Source organism: Chlorocebus sabaeus, chromosome 1 (genome assembly GCF_047675955.1).
Source record: "Chlorocebus sabaeus isolate Y175 chromosome 1, mChlSab1.0.hap1, whole genome shotgun sequence".
In the NCBI taxonomy this organism is placed as follows: Eukaryota; Metazoa; Chordata; class Mammalia; order Primates; family Cercopithecidae; genus Chlorocebus; species Chlorocebus sabaeus.
Genome location: NC_132904.1, coordinates 119,080,665 through 119,098,928, shown reverse-complemented (window position 1 = coordinate 119,098,928; position 18,264 = coordinate 119,080,665). Strand labels below are relative to the sequence as shown.

The window sequence follows — 18,264 nt, the reverse complement described above, 5'->3', positions numbered from 1 at the left end:
AGCATTGTATAGCCTTTTGGATTTTCCAAAGTGCTCTGTAATCAATCAATGATCTTGTTAGTCTCAGATGACATCTGTATTTTCCCCTTTCATAGATGGGGAAATTGAGGCTTAGCAAGATTGAAGGATTTACTCATGAAACCAGGACTAGCTGACAGCCAAGGAAGGATTAAAAAATGTCTCTGGCTCCTTGTTCACTTCTTTTCTCATGCAGTTTATTTATTCATTTTTCTTGGTAACAATGCATTGATTGGCATTTTGTCTCTATCACTTTATAAGAACACCTCTCTCATTTCTTTAGATTACACAGCCTAAAGATTGTGGCTATTAAAAGCAAATCTATGCTCAGATTTCTCTCCTCCCTCCCTTGTTAAGATAATGACAGTACTGTTTTTTAAGGCAGAAGTTTTTGGCAAATGCTTTACAGTAAGACAAAAGACTTGGCGGAAGAAAAAGTGATTTGTGACTGAGAATGTTCTTGGTAACCTGGAAAGGAAAGTGTGTATCCTTTGTGTATAGTGATTCTATTACACAAGATTATGGAGCCAAGGGAAAAATCGAATTCTTCTAATCCCAGGAAGAACAACTACTAAATAGGATTTAGAAAGAATCTTTAAAGTGAGTAGAAAAACTGTATTTGGGCAAAAGTGTGTGTGTGTGTGTGTGTGTGTGTGTGTGTGTATGTGTGTGTAAATTAGACGGTGAACCCAAACTCAAAAGCACCAGGCATTTTGTCTTCTGCTTTCACAACAACTTGTCAAGGGCTTGTTCTGAGTCTAACAAGAGTGGATTGGGTGTATTTCATGACCTTTTTGTTTTGGAAAAGCAGACAATAGGAATCTGCTTGGAAAAGCAGAGAAATAGGAAAGCTGTTAGTATATGCACAGCTCTGCCTGATTGGAGGCAGGATGAGTTCTGAAGCCCAGGGACTATTTAGATCTATAATTCATGAACAGTAAACTTGGGAAGATACTCATTCTTCCTTACCCTTGTCCTCCCCTGTGGTGGTTTCTTGGCAGATTAGGTAGCAAGGGAAGAGGTGAGAACTGTGGCACCAGCCACACCAACTATGGCACAGTTTTCTCATCAAAAAATTCCCTGAAATTGATGGCAAACAATCCAATAGCAAAGTTCTCCTAGTTTTATTTATTTTTATTTTCATATAATGAGTTAGTGATAGTGGTAGAGGATAGGCACAATTTAGTCTCGATTTAATGTAATATGACAGCACTTTTTGGTTTTGGCTTTCAATACTGATCGAAGCTTCCATAGGCTTGAAAAAGTATTTTGTCTGAATAACCCAGGCTTTTGCCTCAACTCAGTTTCACTTGTGGTAAAGATCTGACAAAACTATGTTTATTATGATATATTAAAGAAAGATATTCAGAGGTCTAATTTTTAAGAATCAAAAATGTCACAAAATAGCCAATGTAGGGAAGTCATTTTAGATCTAATCCCATGTGTCGTAAATAATTTATTCTGTACTTGTTCGAATGCTCTGTTTCTGATGGACTTCATTTCATAGATTCTCAGAGAGGGATTCCTGATAATATTTCTGCTCACATGATGTGAGAACGTAAGAAATGGACAACATACCATACAGCTCAGTTTTAGCTGATGGTAGCACTAAGAAATGCTGAGCTGGAGTCTATGACACCACTTCAAAAGATAGAGGGTTGGCTTTCATCAATGTATTTGATAATTAGAGAGAGATGTGAAGGCACAGAGCAAGCAGAATGCTTTCTGGTGCTAAGAGAATTGTGCAATAAACATACTTAGTTTAAGCAGTGACTCCCTGGTCTTCCTGAATTGGGTTCAATATATGTGAAAAATAACAAGTTAATTGACATATTTTATATATTTATATTTTTGGCATCACATTTTAAAGAGAATATAGACAAGCTAAAACTCATCCAGTATGCAGGAAACTGGATAGGAAAGGGTGTGGAAAACAACAAATAAAGAAAAGTGAGCTTTAGCTTGGAGGAGCGAAGCTTTGGGGGATAAGTGGGGAAGGAGGTTCAGCTATGGTAGTTGAATCTGAATGGTTATGGGGCTATTAAGCATGAAGAGGTATATCTATTCTGCCATGCTAACAGATGATAGAACCAGAATCAACGGGTGGTTCCAGGGAAGCAGATTCTGAAACGACATTAGAGGACAGGCACTGTGCCGTACATCAACAGAGCAGGGTAAGTCCACAAAACATTGAGTACCTTTTCACTAGAAATCCTAGAGGCTGGAAGACAAAACATAAGGGCTTCTCTATTACAGATTTCTCCATTAGTGGGAGATTGGGCTAGATATCCTATACTGTTCTTTCTAACTGTTAAGATCCTAATCTATCTCTTTTTTTGTAGGAAAGGGACTGCAAGTCCCAAGTTATTAAATTTTTTTATCTCACAAAGATTTCAGTTTCTATACTTTAATTTAAACACATATATCCACAGCAATTAGAAGTTTTAAGGGAAACAACAAAGACAGGAAAAGGATATTTCTTTATTTATTAAAGAAGTTCCAACACCTCATTCTAGAAGGTCAGCGAGAACTAAGTCAAGGACAAAGATATAGTCAGGAAGAAATTGTCAGTGTTACAAGAGATATTTGACAAAATCTAAGCCCTTCATTTTATAAATTGGAGAAATTAAGGCTCAGATATAGTAGTGAGTGCTTTGCCAACGTCACGAACACAGTGGCGGAATTAAGACTAAAAGCCAATGTTAATTATCATACCTTACAAGTAACTCATGTTGTGATAAAAGTGATTGTGGAACTATTGCCATTGTAGCATGTGGAGGAGAAGATTTTCATAGCAATTTTGGATATAAGTTTTTAACAATGCAGGTAGAAATTATCCAGTAAAATCTTAGGTCAACTTTTGGAAAAACTTCTGAATAAGAGCCATCTGAAAGTTGAATGAACTTTCCTGAGGGTACTAAATTCCTGAGCCCTGTTTTCCTTGAAGCCAATTTAGAAAGTAGTCCTATATCCAATAGGATGAGCTAGATGATCTCTTAGCCATCTTAAATTTCTACATTTCTCTACTATAAACATTTTGACCTGATCTCTTTTAATTACAGATGAGGCAACTGACAGTCAGAGACACTGACTTGTCTGAAGTCAGACAGCCCGTTATCAGGGAAGTTATGAAATTAATACATCTAACAGTCAGAGGTAATTCCAATAATATTTAGGAGTGAGATGAAAATTCAGAATGGTTCTCCTGTTTTCTCTCCTATTGTATTTTCTGATTGTAACCCCCTCCCAATGACACATTTCTTTTCCATTTTATTTATGACTGTTCTCTGAGAATTCCCAGTGTGTACACTGATAACCTTTCCTCCATGATTTCATTGATAATTCCACAAGCCTTCTCCTATTACCTTTTTTTTTTTTTTAGACGAAGTCTTGCTCTGTCGCCCAGGCTGGAGTGCAGTGGCACGATCTCAGCTCACTGCAAGCTCTGCCTCCCGGGTTCACACCATTCTCCTGCCTCAGCCTCCAGAGTAGCTGGGACTACAGGCGCCCACCACCACACCCAGCTATTTTTTTTTTTTTTTTTTTGTATTTTTAGTAGAGATGGTGTTTCACTGTGTTAGCCAGAATGGTCTTGATCTCCTGACCTCGTGATCTGCCCACCTCGGCCTCCCAAAGTGCTGGGATTACAGGCTAGAGCCACGGCACCCGGCCTTTACTCTCTTTATAGTATTGAGTAACCACATCAGATTTAGCATGGTGAATGGCTTGACTTAGAGGTTTAAATTCTATTTTTTTTTTCCCTGACAGAGTCTTACTCTGCCACCCAGACTGGTGTGCAGTGGTACAATCTCAACTCGCTGCAACCTCTGCCTCCTGGGTTCCGGCAATTCTCCTGCCTCAGCCTCCCAAGTAGCTGGGATTACAGGTGTGTGCCACCATGCCCAGCCTATGTTATTTTTTTAGAGACAGTCTTACTCTGTCAGCCAGGCTCGCTGCAACCTCTGCTTCCCAGGGTCAAGTGATTCTCATGCCTCAGCCCCCAGGATAGCTGGCATTACAGGCACACAACACTATGCCTGGCTAATTTTTGTGTATATATATATGTTAGAGACTGGATTTCACCATGTTGGCCAGGTTGGTCTCAAACTCCTGACCTCAGGTGATCCACCCATCTCAGCCTCCCAAAGCATTGGGATTAGAGGTGTGAGCCACCCTGCCTGGCCCTAATTTTTGTATTTTTATTAGAGAAGGGGTTTCAACATGTTGGCCAGGCTGGTCTCTAACTCTTAGCCTCATGTGATCTGTCTGCCTCTGTCTCCAAAAGTGCTGGGATTATAGATGTGAGCCACTGTGCCAGGCCGATGCTTAAATTCTAATTTTACTTTTATCAATGATAACATTATTTCTCTAACTTGTTATCTGAAAAATGAGGTAAGTGCCCTTTGAATCAGTTTAGAATGGTGAGGGGATAAGAACTATGAAAGTACCTACTGTGAGATCTTGGATGAAAAGAGCTAGAGGAAGATAATGAATTACAATATAGATCTGAACATATCAGCGATAAATGTGATATGTTGCAAACGTCATAGGACTACAACTGTTACAACACGGTTAACTAAAAGGTATTAGTCTGGGACCTAATCACATCATTACAAAGGAGTCATGTCTCTTTCAAAGAAATTTTATCTTTTAAAATAACTTCATCTTATTTTCTCTTTGTCTGTCATTGTTCTACCTCTTGGGCTAAAAGAGGATGTGTAAGCCCTGAATGAAATCGGATTCAGAGACTTTATTAAGGATGTTTCCGTTAGAAGTGTCCTTTTCCCCACCATTACTTATCCAACACTCATCCAGCCCCGGGGTTTCTGTTATCCTATTTGGTGACAGACATAAGGCTATGTGGGGAGGGGAGTTAGAATTCAAATTCGTGGGAACCCTCTTAAGTGATAAAGACTTGCCTATGATTCCAGTATGGAATCTATCAGGAAAAGGCACGATTTCTTCTGAAGTTTTTGCAGAACTTTTTAGCTTAAAAAAAGACATGATGGGCCTGGCACGGTGGCTCATGCCTGTAATGCCAGCTCTTTGGGAGGCCGAGGTGGGCGGATCACGAGGTCAGGAGATCAAGACCATCCTGGCTAACACAGTGAAACTCCATCTCTACTAAAGATACAAAAAAATTAGCCGGGCGCGGTGGCGGGTGCTTGTGGTCCCAGCTACTCGGGAGGCTGAGGCAGTAGAATGACGTGAACCCAGGAGGCGGAGCTTGCAGTAAGCCGAGATCGTGCCACTGCACTCCAGCCTGGGCGACAGAGCAAGACTCCATCTCAAAAAAAAAAAAAAAAAAAAAAAAGACATGATGAGCTGGGCGCAGTGGCACACGCCTGTAATTCTAGCACTTTGGGAGGCTGAGGTGGGTGGATCACTTGAGGTCAGGAGTTCAAGACCAGTCTGGCCAACATGGTGAAACCCCGTCTCTACTAAAAACACAAAAATTAGCTGGGAGTGGTGGCACATGCCTGTAATTCCAACTACTTGGGAGGCTGAGGAGGGAGAATCGCTTGAACCTGGGAAGTGGAGGTTGCAGTGAGCCAATATCTTACCACTGCACTCCAGCCTGAGCAACAGAGCAAGACTGTCTCAAAAAAAAAAAAAAAAAGAAAGAAAGAAAAAGAAAAAGAAAAGAAAAGACAAACAAAAAAAAACCACCCATGATAGATATCTCTTTATGACAAGAACAAGTTGTTTAAAAATATTGACAAATATAAACTTTGGGAATTAGCTGAACATTTCTTCTTTTTTTTTTTTTTTCCAGAACAGAGTCTTGCTCTGTTGCCCAGGCTGGAGTGCAGTGGCACCATCTCGGCTCACTGTAACCTCCACTCCCCGGGTTCACGCCATTCTCCTGCCTCAGCCTCCCAAGTAGCTGGGACTACAGGCGCCCGCCACCATGCCTGGCTAATTTTTTGTATTTTTAGCAGAGACGGGGTTTCACTGTGTTACCCAGGATGGTCTCGATCCCCTGATCTCGTGATCCACCTGCCTTGGCCTCCCAAAGTGCTGGGATTACAGGCGTGAGCCACCATGGCCGCCCTTAGCTGAACATTTCTAACATCTTTTGTCACCCTAGTCTCCATGGCTATAGATGATGCAGCTATTAAATGTGGTTGCCAAATTCTAGCTGGAAATTAAAGAATGGCTAAATAGTTTTTATTTTTCCACAGTGCTTAACTTGGGATTGGAAATAGGCTGTGGAAAACAATGGGTATAGGATAGAAGGGTGGCTCTTTATCCTGAGTTTCAAATGAGAATAATTTACATGCTATGAGCAAAAAACGAATACTGTATGCTTGCTCTGCTCTTTTTCCATCTATTTTTTTCTCCTTCCCATCCTAAGTTCTTCATTTTTAATTTTAAATATTAGGCTTTTATCACCATGCACATTGTTTAAAGAGTCAAATAGTTCTATTAGTTTTATAGTTCTTTAAAATAGTTCTTTAGGTTTGTTGTTGTTGTTTTTGTTGTTGTTGTTTTTGAGACGGAGTCTCGCTCTGTCGCCCAGGCTGGAGTGCAGTGGCGCGATCTCGGCTCACTGCAAGCTCCGCCTCCCGGTTTCACGCCATTCTCCTGCCGCAGCCTCCCGAGTAGCTGGGATTACAGGCGCCCGCCACCGTGCCCGGCGAATTTTTTTGTATTTTTAGTAAGACGGGGTTTCACCATGTTAGCCAGGATGGTCTCGATCTCCTGACCTCGTGATCCGCCCGCCTCAGCCTCCCAAAGACCTGGGATTACAGGCGTGAGCTACCAAGCCCGGCCCGAGGATTATTTTTAAAGAGAGCAGTCCCGTGCCCCCTTTCTTGTTTTCTTCACTACAGAGGCAACCACTTTCAATTTTTAGCTGATAATTTTGGTATTTATCTCCACGTTTCTAAATTGTCACTGAATTGCTGTTTCTTGTGTTTTTTTTTTGTTTTTTTTTTTGAAATTTATATTTTGGAAATTATCTAGTACTTCACACTATAAAAAGTGAAACTTTCATTTTGTTGCTATTCCCTATTTCTATTTCTCCCCTATTCCCAACACATATATGTGCACCCTTTCTGTCCTTCTAGCATAATTTTGGTTAGACCATTTTTAAAATTATTATTTATTTATTTATTTATTTATTTTGAGACAGAGTCTTGCTCTGTTACGCAGGCTGTGGTGCAGTGGCACGATCTTCACTCACTGCAACCTCTGCCTTGCAGGTTCAGGTGATTCTCTTGCCTCAGCCTCCAGAGAAGCTGGGATTACAGGCATGCACCACCACACCCGGCTAATTTTTGTATTTTTAGTAGAGATGGGGTTTCACCATGTTTGCCAGGCTGGTCTCTAACTTCCAACCTCAAGTGATCCGCCTGCCTTCGCCTCCCAAAGTGCTGGGATTACAGGAGTGAAGCACTGCGCCCATTGTTCATTATGTAGACCATTGTTACCATGTGTACATGCAATTCTCAGCTAAGCCCGGAAATCAATGACTTTTCTGTGAGACTTTTTGTTTTCCTTGCAATTAATACTTATTTTATTATTCTTAATTTTAATGTACTTATGACTAATTTATTCCCAAACTCTTTGCCATTTGTCTGTATCATACTCTCAAGATATTCACAAATTTCTAACATTTCATCTTCCTGAACAAACCTCTCCCAGAGCCTTCTGATCTGCTCCATTCTGGATTCCATGTAAATGGCTCTCCCTTCCCAATCATCTTGGGGGTTCCTTTAATTTCACTGTATTTTACTTTTTTTTTTTTTTTTTTGAGGCGGAGTCTCTCTCTGTCGCCCAGGTTGGAGTGCAGTGGCATGTTGACTCACTGCAAGCTCCGCCTCCTGGGTTCACGCCATTCGCCTGCCTCAGCCTCCCGAGTAGCTGGGACTACCGACCCCCACCACCACGCCCGGCTAATTTTTTTGTATTTTTAGTAGAGAGGGGGTTTCACCGTGTTAGCCAGGATGGTCTCCATCTCCTGACCTCGTGATGCGCCCACCTTGGCCTCCCAAAGTGCTGGGATTACAGGCGTGAGGCACCGCTCCGGGCCCACTGTATTTTATTCTTATTTCCCATATCTTTTTGTTTCTTGGTTTACTCTCTCATTTTGGTGGAGCACAGTCTACTGTAGTTTCTCGACAATTGGTACGTGAGAGGTAAATGTTTGGAGATCATCCTTATCTAAAAATCTCTTTGTCCTAATTTCATGCTTTATTAGTAATGCGGCTAAGTATGGCATTCTAAGTTGGAAATCATTTTTGAATACTTTTGAATTCGTCATTCCACTGACTTTTAGCTTCCAATTGCTATTGTGAAGTCTAAAATGACTTCAATTCTTGATTTTTTATGTGTGTCCTGTTTTATTTATTCATTTATTTTCCTTTTTGGAAGCTTGTAGGATACTTTCTTTGTAGCCAGTATACTGACATTTTACAATTATATGCCTTGCTTTAGGTTTATTTTCATCCATTGTTTCAGATATTCAACACATCCTTTAGGTCTGAAAATGTATTTTTTTTTTTCAGTTATGGGGAGTACTCTTGAATTCTTTAATGATTTCTATATATCTCCTGTTATTTGGATTTTTACCCCCTGGGTTTATTCTCTAAATTCCTAATCTCTTATCTCCTATTTTCTATCTCTTTGCCTTTTTTCTCTGACTTTTGGAAAAATTCCTCAATGTTGTCTTCTAATCTTATTTTTGTGTTTGCAGTTTTTTGACTCTAATTGTAATTCCCAAGATCTCTTTTAATTTTCTTGTCCACCTCCTTTTAAAAATAGTCCTGTGTCATATCCTCAGATGTTTGGAAATTCTTGGTTGTCTGCTCACATTTAAGTGAGAGGCTAGAAGGCTGATAGGAAACTATGAGTACATGGGTGGGACTTGTTGATTGTGAGGTTTAACTGTAGGATAACAAAGTTGGGGTCTTTAGTTGGCGAACCTCTGAAGTCAGGATTTTTAAGTCTTTTCTTTCAGGCTGGTCAGATTCTCCAGAGAAGAACTTTCCAAATTCCTGCTTGTAGGATAAAGTCCCAATGTTCTGGGAGCCAAATGGAAGAAGACCAGAGGTTTCTGTGTTTACAGTACACATGGTCACTACTGACTCTTTTTTCAGTACTTAATGTGTATCCTCAATAGAACCAGTTGTCCCTGACTCCAAAGATACTAGGGCAGTGTATTTTACTGGGTCAGTGGAGGAGCTGTGCGTGGCTGCGTGGGAACTGAGGAAAGGATTCACAGGTGTAACTGCTCTTAAACTGACTTTCATGCAGTCACCCTTCCTTAGCTCCCCCGGTCCCACATCTCCATTCATTCCTACTTTGAGAGGTAACCGACACCATTAATTCCTGAGCATTTTAGGTATTCTAGAGTGTAAGTCAGGTTGATTCTTGGCTTTCCTATTGCTAGCTTAGAATTTAGTATTTTTGAGAAATCTGATATTCTATGAAAATGTAAAAAGAATTTAGTGTTTTTTGGGTCTGCTAAGTTTTTAAAACAACTCATTCATATGCTTTCCAGTTTTCAAAATGTTATTACTATTGTTCCTCCTCCTGTTCTCCTTGTTTTTATATATTTATGCAATTTAAAAACTTTACTATTATTTTAGTAGGACTTGTCAAGGGACTGAAATAGATGTGCGTGTGTGTGTGAGAGAGTGTGTGTGTATGTTTAGTATACCATATTTTGAATTTTCTGTTATTTTATTTTGGCATTTATAGTGAGTAATGGAGGTGTTGATCTTTTATCTTAACATTTCTTTTATGTAACTGAATTGTTGAGGTACAGGAGAATTGCATTATCACTGGAACAGATTAGAAGGCTGATTTCCTTGCCAAAACACAGAATAGCCTGTCTACTTCATATTAAGTGATGCAGTACCAACGGCTTGGATCTGCCTGGTTGTGAAAATTGGAAGTTAGAGTTAGTTCTTAAGAATCTTTGTCTGTGGAAGATTCTGAATAGCTCTACCAGATAGTCTTATAAATTTCAAGGTGAGGGAATTTATATTATTTCATTTTCCTTTGTCTCAGATTAATTTAAAACCTAGGTCCCTAGCTGCCTGAGGAGAGGGGAGAAACAGAAAGGATGAACCGAGAAAGCAAGACAAAGATACAGATACACAAATAGACACATACAGACACACGCATATACAAGTCTCTAAAGAGAATGACGCACACAGGACAGGAAGAATTGGGAGGTGATCAATTAAGACATTAAGTGTTTTGTGACACATGGATGCATCTGCATTTTGCCCTGGGAACAAGGGCCATCAGCTCATTTTCAGAGGGCTGCTGGCTTCTGCAGCTCACTCCTCAGATCAAAGCAAAACTGTCTGCTTGCATTTTCTAATCAGAATAGGGATGCTAATTTATACTCCTTAATGTGTGATGGTAAGAGACTCCTTCAATTAACTGAATTCTATAGCCAGCAAAATAAAAGGTATACAAAGAGGCGCAGGCTGGAAGAGCTGAAATTCTCATTAAATCAAAAGGTCCAGTATTCATTACCTCATGCATCTGAGGCTAAACACTAAATATTGGGATCATCAAAGGAGGTTTAATGGGTTAAATTGAGAATATAATCTAATTAAAATATTAGGCATGGCTAAATAGTTCTTTGATATTCATCTAAAGGTTTCATTAAAAATAGATGCTTGAGGTTTGTATCATAGGAGATTATCAATTTTAAGCAGAAACCACAGATTTAGGAACCTCATCAGCACTACTTCAAAGTGTCACCATTGTGTGGAAGCAGGGGAAATGGGAAAAGGCATCACTGCCAGGTGACAGGGTGGAGATATGACATGAGGCAGGGCCAACCAGGCTTCATGATTATGATTTCGATAGTTGTCTGGATGGTCAAAAAATAAAATGTAAGATTAATCTGGGAGATGATTTTGCCACAGAGGAAAGAGTAAAACATAGAGATCTGAACTGGTTTTATTCAGTGTGTTCTTGGCTTCCTTCCTCTGTTTAGACAGCTTCCCAAAGAATGGCCGATCATATTTTCTGAGTTTTAAATTTTGGGCAGTTATTTCCCCTACTATGAAATTTGAACTATAGGGATACTTAGCACTAAAACCTCTCCTGCAAAAGCTTGAGACCCTAGTGACAGAGGGTGCCCTGAGTAGCCTGTTTAGCAGCCCCAGTATCAGTGCTGGTCTCTACAAGCTGCCAGTTCAGCAAAGGGTATTTACGAAATCTTATCAGATATTTCCAAGTCTCCACTAAATACATTTGCCTGGAATGCTCACATCATTGTAAACCTCTCAACCTGTTAGAGCTATTTAATAGCGGAAGACCATTTATTCAGCTTATTGAAAATTAATTACTTACATTACCCAGGTTTGCAAGGGGGAAATGAAAAGGCAATGGAGAGGCAGCAAGGGAGATAAATCCAGTTCACCAAATTCTTTTTTCCTTTCTTCATATTTTCCAGAGCCCCTATATTGAGAGGTGGAAAGAGCTGAAAACACTATTCATTTTGTATCTTATTGTATCTTGCAATGTGTTGTCTAACATTTTGGAAAAGTGTCAACTTTCCAGTTATTTTACTGAGCCAAAAGTAAATAACCAAACATGAAAAGTGGGAGTGTTTCACACTAGGGAGTAATTTAGAGAGTTTGATGAATGAATGAATGAATGAATGAATGAAGTCTTCCATCCAAAGCCTTTTGCTTTCCATTAGCCAGATGTTTGCTTAGGAAATTGGGTTATTTTATGTTTCTTTCCTCTATCTCTTTTTGAGACAGATGTGTGGTTTTGCTTAATGAAGTTACAGGGTGTGTAGAAACAAACACTGCACTTAGTCCGGAGGCAGTAGGGTGAGGGGACAGTGCTGAGCATCAGATTTTCAGCTTCTGGGACCCTGCTTCAATATATTTCAAAAAGTGGAACAAACATCTAAATATAACTTTTTATTAGAACATACCTCCTTGCTTTTATTTTGCCTTTATAGTATGGGCATAATATTATTTTGACAATATCTTATCATCACTGACGTAGGGAGAACAAGCACAATGGATAAACAAAATCCACAGTCATTCAAAAATTTCACCTCATGCTACAGTTTTAAATCCTTTCCTGACTGGGAAAACAACTAAAGAGGCAAATGGAGCATTTCTGTATCTTTGTGTCTCCTTGTTTTTACCCATTAGGAATAGAAATTGTGGAAACACAGTTAGCATTAGGGAGGAGAATTCCTACAGTCGTCCTATGAATACTTGACTGTTAGAATGAAATGTATATTATTCAAGTCTGATTCTTACTCTAACAGGAAAAGGTAATCTTTTTTTTTTTTTGAGACGGAGTCTCGCTTTGTCGCCCAGGCTGGAGTGCAGTGGCGCCATCTCGGCTCACTGCAAGCTCCACCTGCCAGGTTCACACCATTCTCCTGCCTCAGCCTCCCAAGTAGCTGGGACTACAGGCACCGCCACCACACCCGGCTAGTTTTTTTTGTACTTTTAGTAGAGACGAGGTTTCACTGTGTTAGTCAGAATGGTCTCAATCTCCTGACCTCGTGTTCCACCCGCCTCAGTTTCCCAAAGTGCTGGGATTACAGGAGTGAGCCACTGCGCCCAACTAGGAAAAGGTAATCTTAAAAAAGGCATATTTAGGAAAGCAACCCTGATTTTTACTTAGGAACTTCACATTTTCAAATGCTACTTCTAATATAATGGTAACAGATACATTTTGAAGCACATCTTGGGATAGAATTAGCGAAACTTGTCTTGATATCTGCAGACTATCGCCCACATCCAATTCATTTTCTGCTATTTTTCAATAAGTAATTAAAGAAGAATCCCCTCTGAGTTATCTAGTCTGCTATTGCGGGCCATTTGCTATCAACACAAAGTTCTCAATTAGCTCCAGTGTTGTTATAATTACCGGACGTGTTTTCAAACAACTCCCAGTTAATAACTGTTGGGATGAAGAGTCATTTTCTCACTATAGACTAGACTGTGCACGCTCATGCTTGCTGTGATGTTTTGACAATGATTCATTAACCAATAATAAGGCCCCAATTGGAACCATTAGGCATCAGTGCCTCTGCTAGGCTTACCTTTTATTTTGTTCCTCGACATTGTCTTTTCTTGACTTGGTTTCTGGATAACTCCCAAGAGACTCCTTACTATACAAAACAATATCAGGAAGACAGCTGTCATTAAATTCAGCTACTTGTAAAAAAAAAAAAAAGCTCCCTTTAAGAGGATGCTCTTGTTGGAAACTCAAGATGGAAAAACACAATTAAAAGGAGGCTTTAATAAGAGAGAATACATGGTTTAAATGTCCTTTATTTGCACCAGTTTATAGACATTAGACAGATTGGGTACTGTGTCTTTCAGTGGCATGTATATAACATCTAGTCAAATACAGGGGCACCATCATTACATCACTTAAGTTTGAAGTTTTTTGTTTTCTAATCCGATTATTTTTTGTTTTTGAATATTTGAAACAGAAAGGCTACAAAATTGATCACTGATCCAACTTGGGCCTATAAAAGATCACTATTGTTGTCATTAGTACAATTTACTTTAAAACAGGAGCAAAAAACGTGTTTGTCATTCCCTGTTTTTGCAAAATGTTTCCCCTTAGTATTATGGTAGTTCAGTGACATTCTGCTATATTTCACTATTGTGAGATGATGTGGAGCCACATGAAGGGCCACTTTGATCCATTCTTTGATTTCAACCCCAAACTTTCAGCAAATATGTTTTATTTCCTAGCCAAAGTTATTTTAGATGCCACATGGCACTATATAAAGAATTTTATTGTCCTCGAGTCTTATGTACTGGATAGTAAAGAGTTGCCTGGGAGGTAAGAGTCCTGTTGAATGTTGTTTGACGGGAACTGAATCACTTAAGCTGCTTCAGCTAAGTTTGGGTTCTTGACAGTAGGTGTGAAAGTGAAGGATTTAACAATGATTAAGCTAACAGAAAAACAGTATGGGAAGTTTTTGAAATGTTCTGGAAAAAAAAAGAAAATAAATAGTGTCTCTTTTATTGGTCATTTTCTAAGTTTGAGTTGCTTTATATGTGTATTCTAATTTTATCAATGTAGTAAAGAGTTGACAGATTGCACATGCTAAAAAATATTAGGTACATAGTAATGCATATTTCTAAAAACTGAACTTGGTGGAAATTCAGGTCCAAAATAGAAATTCATAGCAACTATATGTTGCTTGTCCACACAGAGAAACAAGGACAACCTCCTTCCATAGACAAATAAACAGCACTATTCCTGGCGTTGAAGGATGGGAGATTCAGACCTGGCTACCCTCCCATTGCTCTCAGTAGGACTGATGGACTTCTGAGTCATGTAGCCTTTCTCTTCACCTCCATTTCCTCTTCTGAAAAATTGGCAGTTGAATGTGATAAACTCTTTCCAAGCTCTAAATTCTTTTAAGATATTCTAATACAAATGGAATATTTATTTTTACCCTGTCCCTTTAAATATGAATGTCTCTATATGCATTCTTTTTCTCTTCCAGATTAAGTTAGAATTTAAGGCCATTTCGGAAACAATTAATGAAGGTTATTCATTCTACCTCATATTTCTAGAAATGTCTTCCTGCACCCAGAAGGGGCCTCTTCTCTTACAAATACATTTTAGGAGCATTTTGGCCTGTGATTTTCCTGAGTCTAATGCCTCATATGTTACATTTTCCAAATCTCACTGAAACATGATTCACCAGTTTTCTGTTTATCTTCTGATACTTGTTATTTTGCAGACTCTCAATTCTAACTGCTTTCAGTCTTAAGAGAAGGTTTCGTATGGGCACCTTTTACGCTACATTCCAGTACATGTAAAATATATACAACATAGGAGTAAATTTCCAAAGCTAGTCCTTACAATACACGTATAGATAAACAGATTTGCCCCAAATTGATGTTCAAAATATCCACTTCTGAATATGCCTATCTAAAAATGTAATGTCCATCTAATATAAGGAAGAAAGTAAAAAAATTAAACCCTCCAGTAATTATTTTAAGACTAGGAATTCTTGCAATATTAAAAAAGATTAAAAAACTAAAAAATATTTATTAACATTTGTATTCGGTAGTGAACTATGGAATGCTTTTGTCTTATCTATTTGTGTGTGTGTGTGAAAACACACATTTGACAATATTTTAAGATATTTGTGATGGTAAGATGGCCAGCAAATTTATGTACTTGGAGTAAGGAGCTTTGATAAAGTGTGTCTCTCAGAGGTGCCTGTATCAGGTGTTTCTGGACTTGTTGGAGGGTTTCTAACTAATGTCTTGATGCTCTCTTAGAACAACATTAGGATTTGTTCTATCTGAGCAGGCACAGCCAGATGTACCTTCATTTTTTTCAACTTTATTTCTTTATTTATTTGTGTTTCATTCAATTGTCACTTTATTGCAAGATGGTAGAATTAATTACAAATTTAAACTATAACCTGGCAATCTTTAGTCAGGCACCAAGATTTAATAAAGGCAAACCGATTATTCAAAAGCAATCATAGGGCCAGGCGTAGTAGCTAACACCTGTAATCCCAGCACTTTGGAAGGCCAAGGTGGGTGGATCACCTGAGATCAGGAGCTCCAGACCAGCCTGATCAACATGGCAAAATCCTGTCTCTACCAAAAGTATAAAAATTAGCCAGGCGTGGTAGTGCACGCCTGCAATCCCAGCTATTCAGGAGGCTGAGACAGGAGAATCGCTTGAATCCAGGAGGCAGAGTTTGCAGTGAGCCGAGATTGTGCCACTGCACTCCAGCCTGGGCGACAGAGCGGGAGTCCGTCTAAAAACAACAATAACAACAACAAACAAAAACAAAAACAAAAACAAAACAATAAAAAAAGTGATCATGGAACAACTCAAATGCCCAGTAAGAAGGATGGGAAACATCTGGCCAACAGATTGAGTTCTCTCAGTATAGTGAACAAATGTTTCATTTTTAGGAGATAGAAACTATCTACTTCAGTAGAGGGCAATACAGAAAGATTTCGCCACATAGACTAGTTTCCATTTAGTCAGTCAACTGTTTCTCAATTGGGATAGATACATTTACATAACTGGCTGTGCATGAACCTTCTTTGCCAACAGCTTTAGGTCCCAAATGCACTTGGCAATTGTCTCCTTTTCCTGCTGTGCAGAGATGCTCTGCACCATGTACTTCTCCACCCAATTTATCATGTGCTCTTGTTCCTTTCAACGCATCATGTTCTGCACAGATATATGATAGTCCAGGTGATTCTTTACTTCCTTATACACTCTATGCAGCCATTCCCAGTAAGTAACCTTCAAAGCCATAGCAATGTTATTCCTCTGCACATCAAAAAGGTAATGGCACTTCTGAACCAGTGAGCACTGCGACTTCTCCAAATCAATTGCATCCTGGATTTGTCTGATGGAAGCCTGCTTCACCTCTTCTAGTTTGGGCAATGTCTTGCTCATTGAGTTTATAAGCAGATTCTTCAATAGAGGCACCATATTTTTAAATTACATAAAGTAGCCCTACTCTTGATATAGTAGAGAAGGTCTCTGTGGTAATCATGTATATTTCTTTGGATAAAGCATACAAGATAAGCCCATTTTGGAGCACATAGTGTCCTGTTACACTGCTTTTAGGATAAAGAAATTGGAAGAATTCCTCAGGGATCAGCCCAAAATGAACTTTTCCTCTATAGGAAAAGGAAGGAAGAGGGGGTAGAGGGGCAAGGAGTCGCTGCCCGTGTGAAAGGTCCTTGTCGCCTGCAATACCCCTGGACCTAGGAAAACTGCATTCTACAGAGAGGGGGCCACTGTGGCAGTGGCAGAAAGCGCCACCCAGGACAGCATGGTCGGCGAAGACACAGGCAGCCAGCTGTCTTCACATCCCTGAGACCCCGACCAGAGAATGTGTCAGGGCAGGAACCGTTTGTTGCTGTTGTTGAGACAGAGTCTTGCTCTGTTGCCCAGGCGGGAGTGGAGTGGCACAATCTCGGCTCACTGTGACCTCTGCCTCCTGGGTTCAAGCGATTCTTGTGCCTCAGCCTTCTGAGTACCTGGGACTATAGACATGCAACACCATGCCTAGCTAATTTTTGTATTTTTAGTAGAGATGGGGTTTCACCATGTTGCCCAGGCTGGTCTCAAACTCCTGGCCTCAAGCAATTCACCTGCCTCAGCTTCTTAAAGTGCTGGGATTACAGGCGTGAGCCACCGTGCCCGGCCTCAACTTTATATATATATAAGCCCTTTGCCAAACTTGGAGATTTTAGTAACATTTTGAAATGTTATTACAAAATTTACGGATGACTGAGTTCATTTTAGGAGAAACTGAAGTGTTTATACTTGTTTTTCTTACTAGGAAGGGAAGAGAGAAACACAGCTACATTTAATTCTGGGTAACTTTAAGGTTTCCATTATGCTAAGGAATGGGGTAGAGATTAAGAAATCAAAAGATCAATATAAAACCAAAAGCTTTATTCTCTAGTTATTATTCAGCTCCAATTCTGATTTGAAAATAAATAATTAAAAAAATTTTCTTCCTAGAAAGTAAAATATGGCACCATAATCCAATTGGGCCTCATATTTTAAATCTTGCAGAAAGCAAGCATGGACTGCAGATAGATGATAATAATAAGCCATCACTCTCAACGCAGAGAAGGTGGGTGGCATTTCTTTTCTCCGTGTCCATTCCTGGACCAATTTTGGTCTCCTTCCTATCAAATGTTGTCTATACGATGTGAAGGACTTTGAAAGCAGCCACAGCCTGTTTTTCCCTTTCGTGTCTGTTCTGCAGTATTTCCAGCAGTGAGATTTCAGGTAAACTTTCTTCTTTCCCAGCATAGGTTGGGTTTTTTTGTTCCTTTGATGCTTGATGAGTCAGATTTGATGGTTTGGGTTTGGGGATGGTCTTAGCGTATTCCAAAGCCTAAACGCATAAAGATGAAATTTTATTTGAAATGCGAAGTGAGCCTGGATTCCTTAAATTAAATCTAGGAAATGTTTGTTTATAATATAAATGGAGACTATCACTATAACTTACTAAGACATTGGTGGAAATGGAGATCAAATAATGTAATAAAACACACAGTTTAAACAAAATATATTAGCCCCAAAACAATATATTGTGGAAAAAAAGGAGTTGAAGAATAATACATACAGTTGTGTCCTTTGGATGCTTTTGTCATAAAACTGAGTTTCCTTCAAGTGTTCCTTCTTATGTGTTTGGTCTACTTAGTTTCTGGAAGTCTTAGTAAAACCAAACTTCTATTAAGGAGATATTAATAGACCTTTCTATCC

General features: G+C 39.3%; 1 protein-coding gene and 1 pseudogene across 6 annotated transcripts in view; both read right to left on the bottom strand.

Moving 5' to 3' along the window:
• Positions 1-13,283: 13,283 nt before the first annotated feature.
• On the bottom strand, positions 13,284-16,815 carry LOC140712979 (ATP synthase F(0) complex subunit B1, mitochondrial pseudogene; annotated as a pseudogene).
• JHY (junctional cadherin complex regulator) overlaps positions 13,592-18,264 on the bottom strand; it is a 74,883-nt gene continuing 70,210 nt past the window's right edge. For all 6 annotated transcript variants that reach the window (XM_073021853.1, XM_008021254.3, XM_073021851.1 and 3 more), the window contains one exon: positions 13,592-17,893. In XM_073021853.1, the coding sequence (XP_072877954.1) occupies positions 17,696-17,893 (198 nt within the window). In that variant the 3' untranslated portion in view covers positions 13,592-17,695. The remainder of the gene's footprint in view (positions 17,894-18,264) is intronic.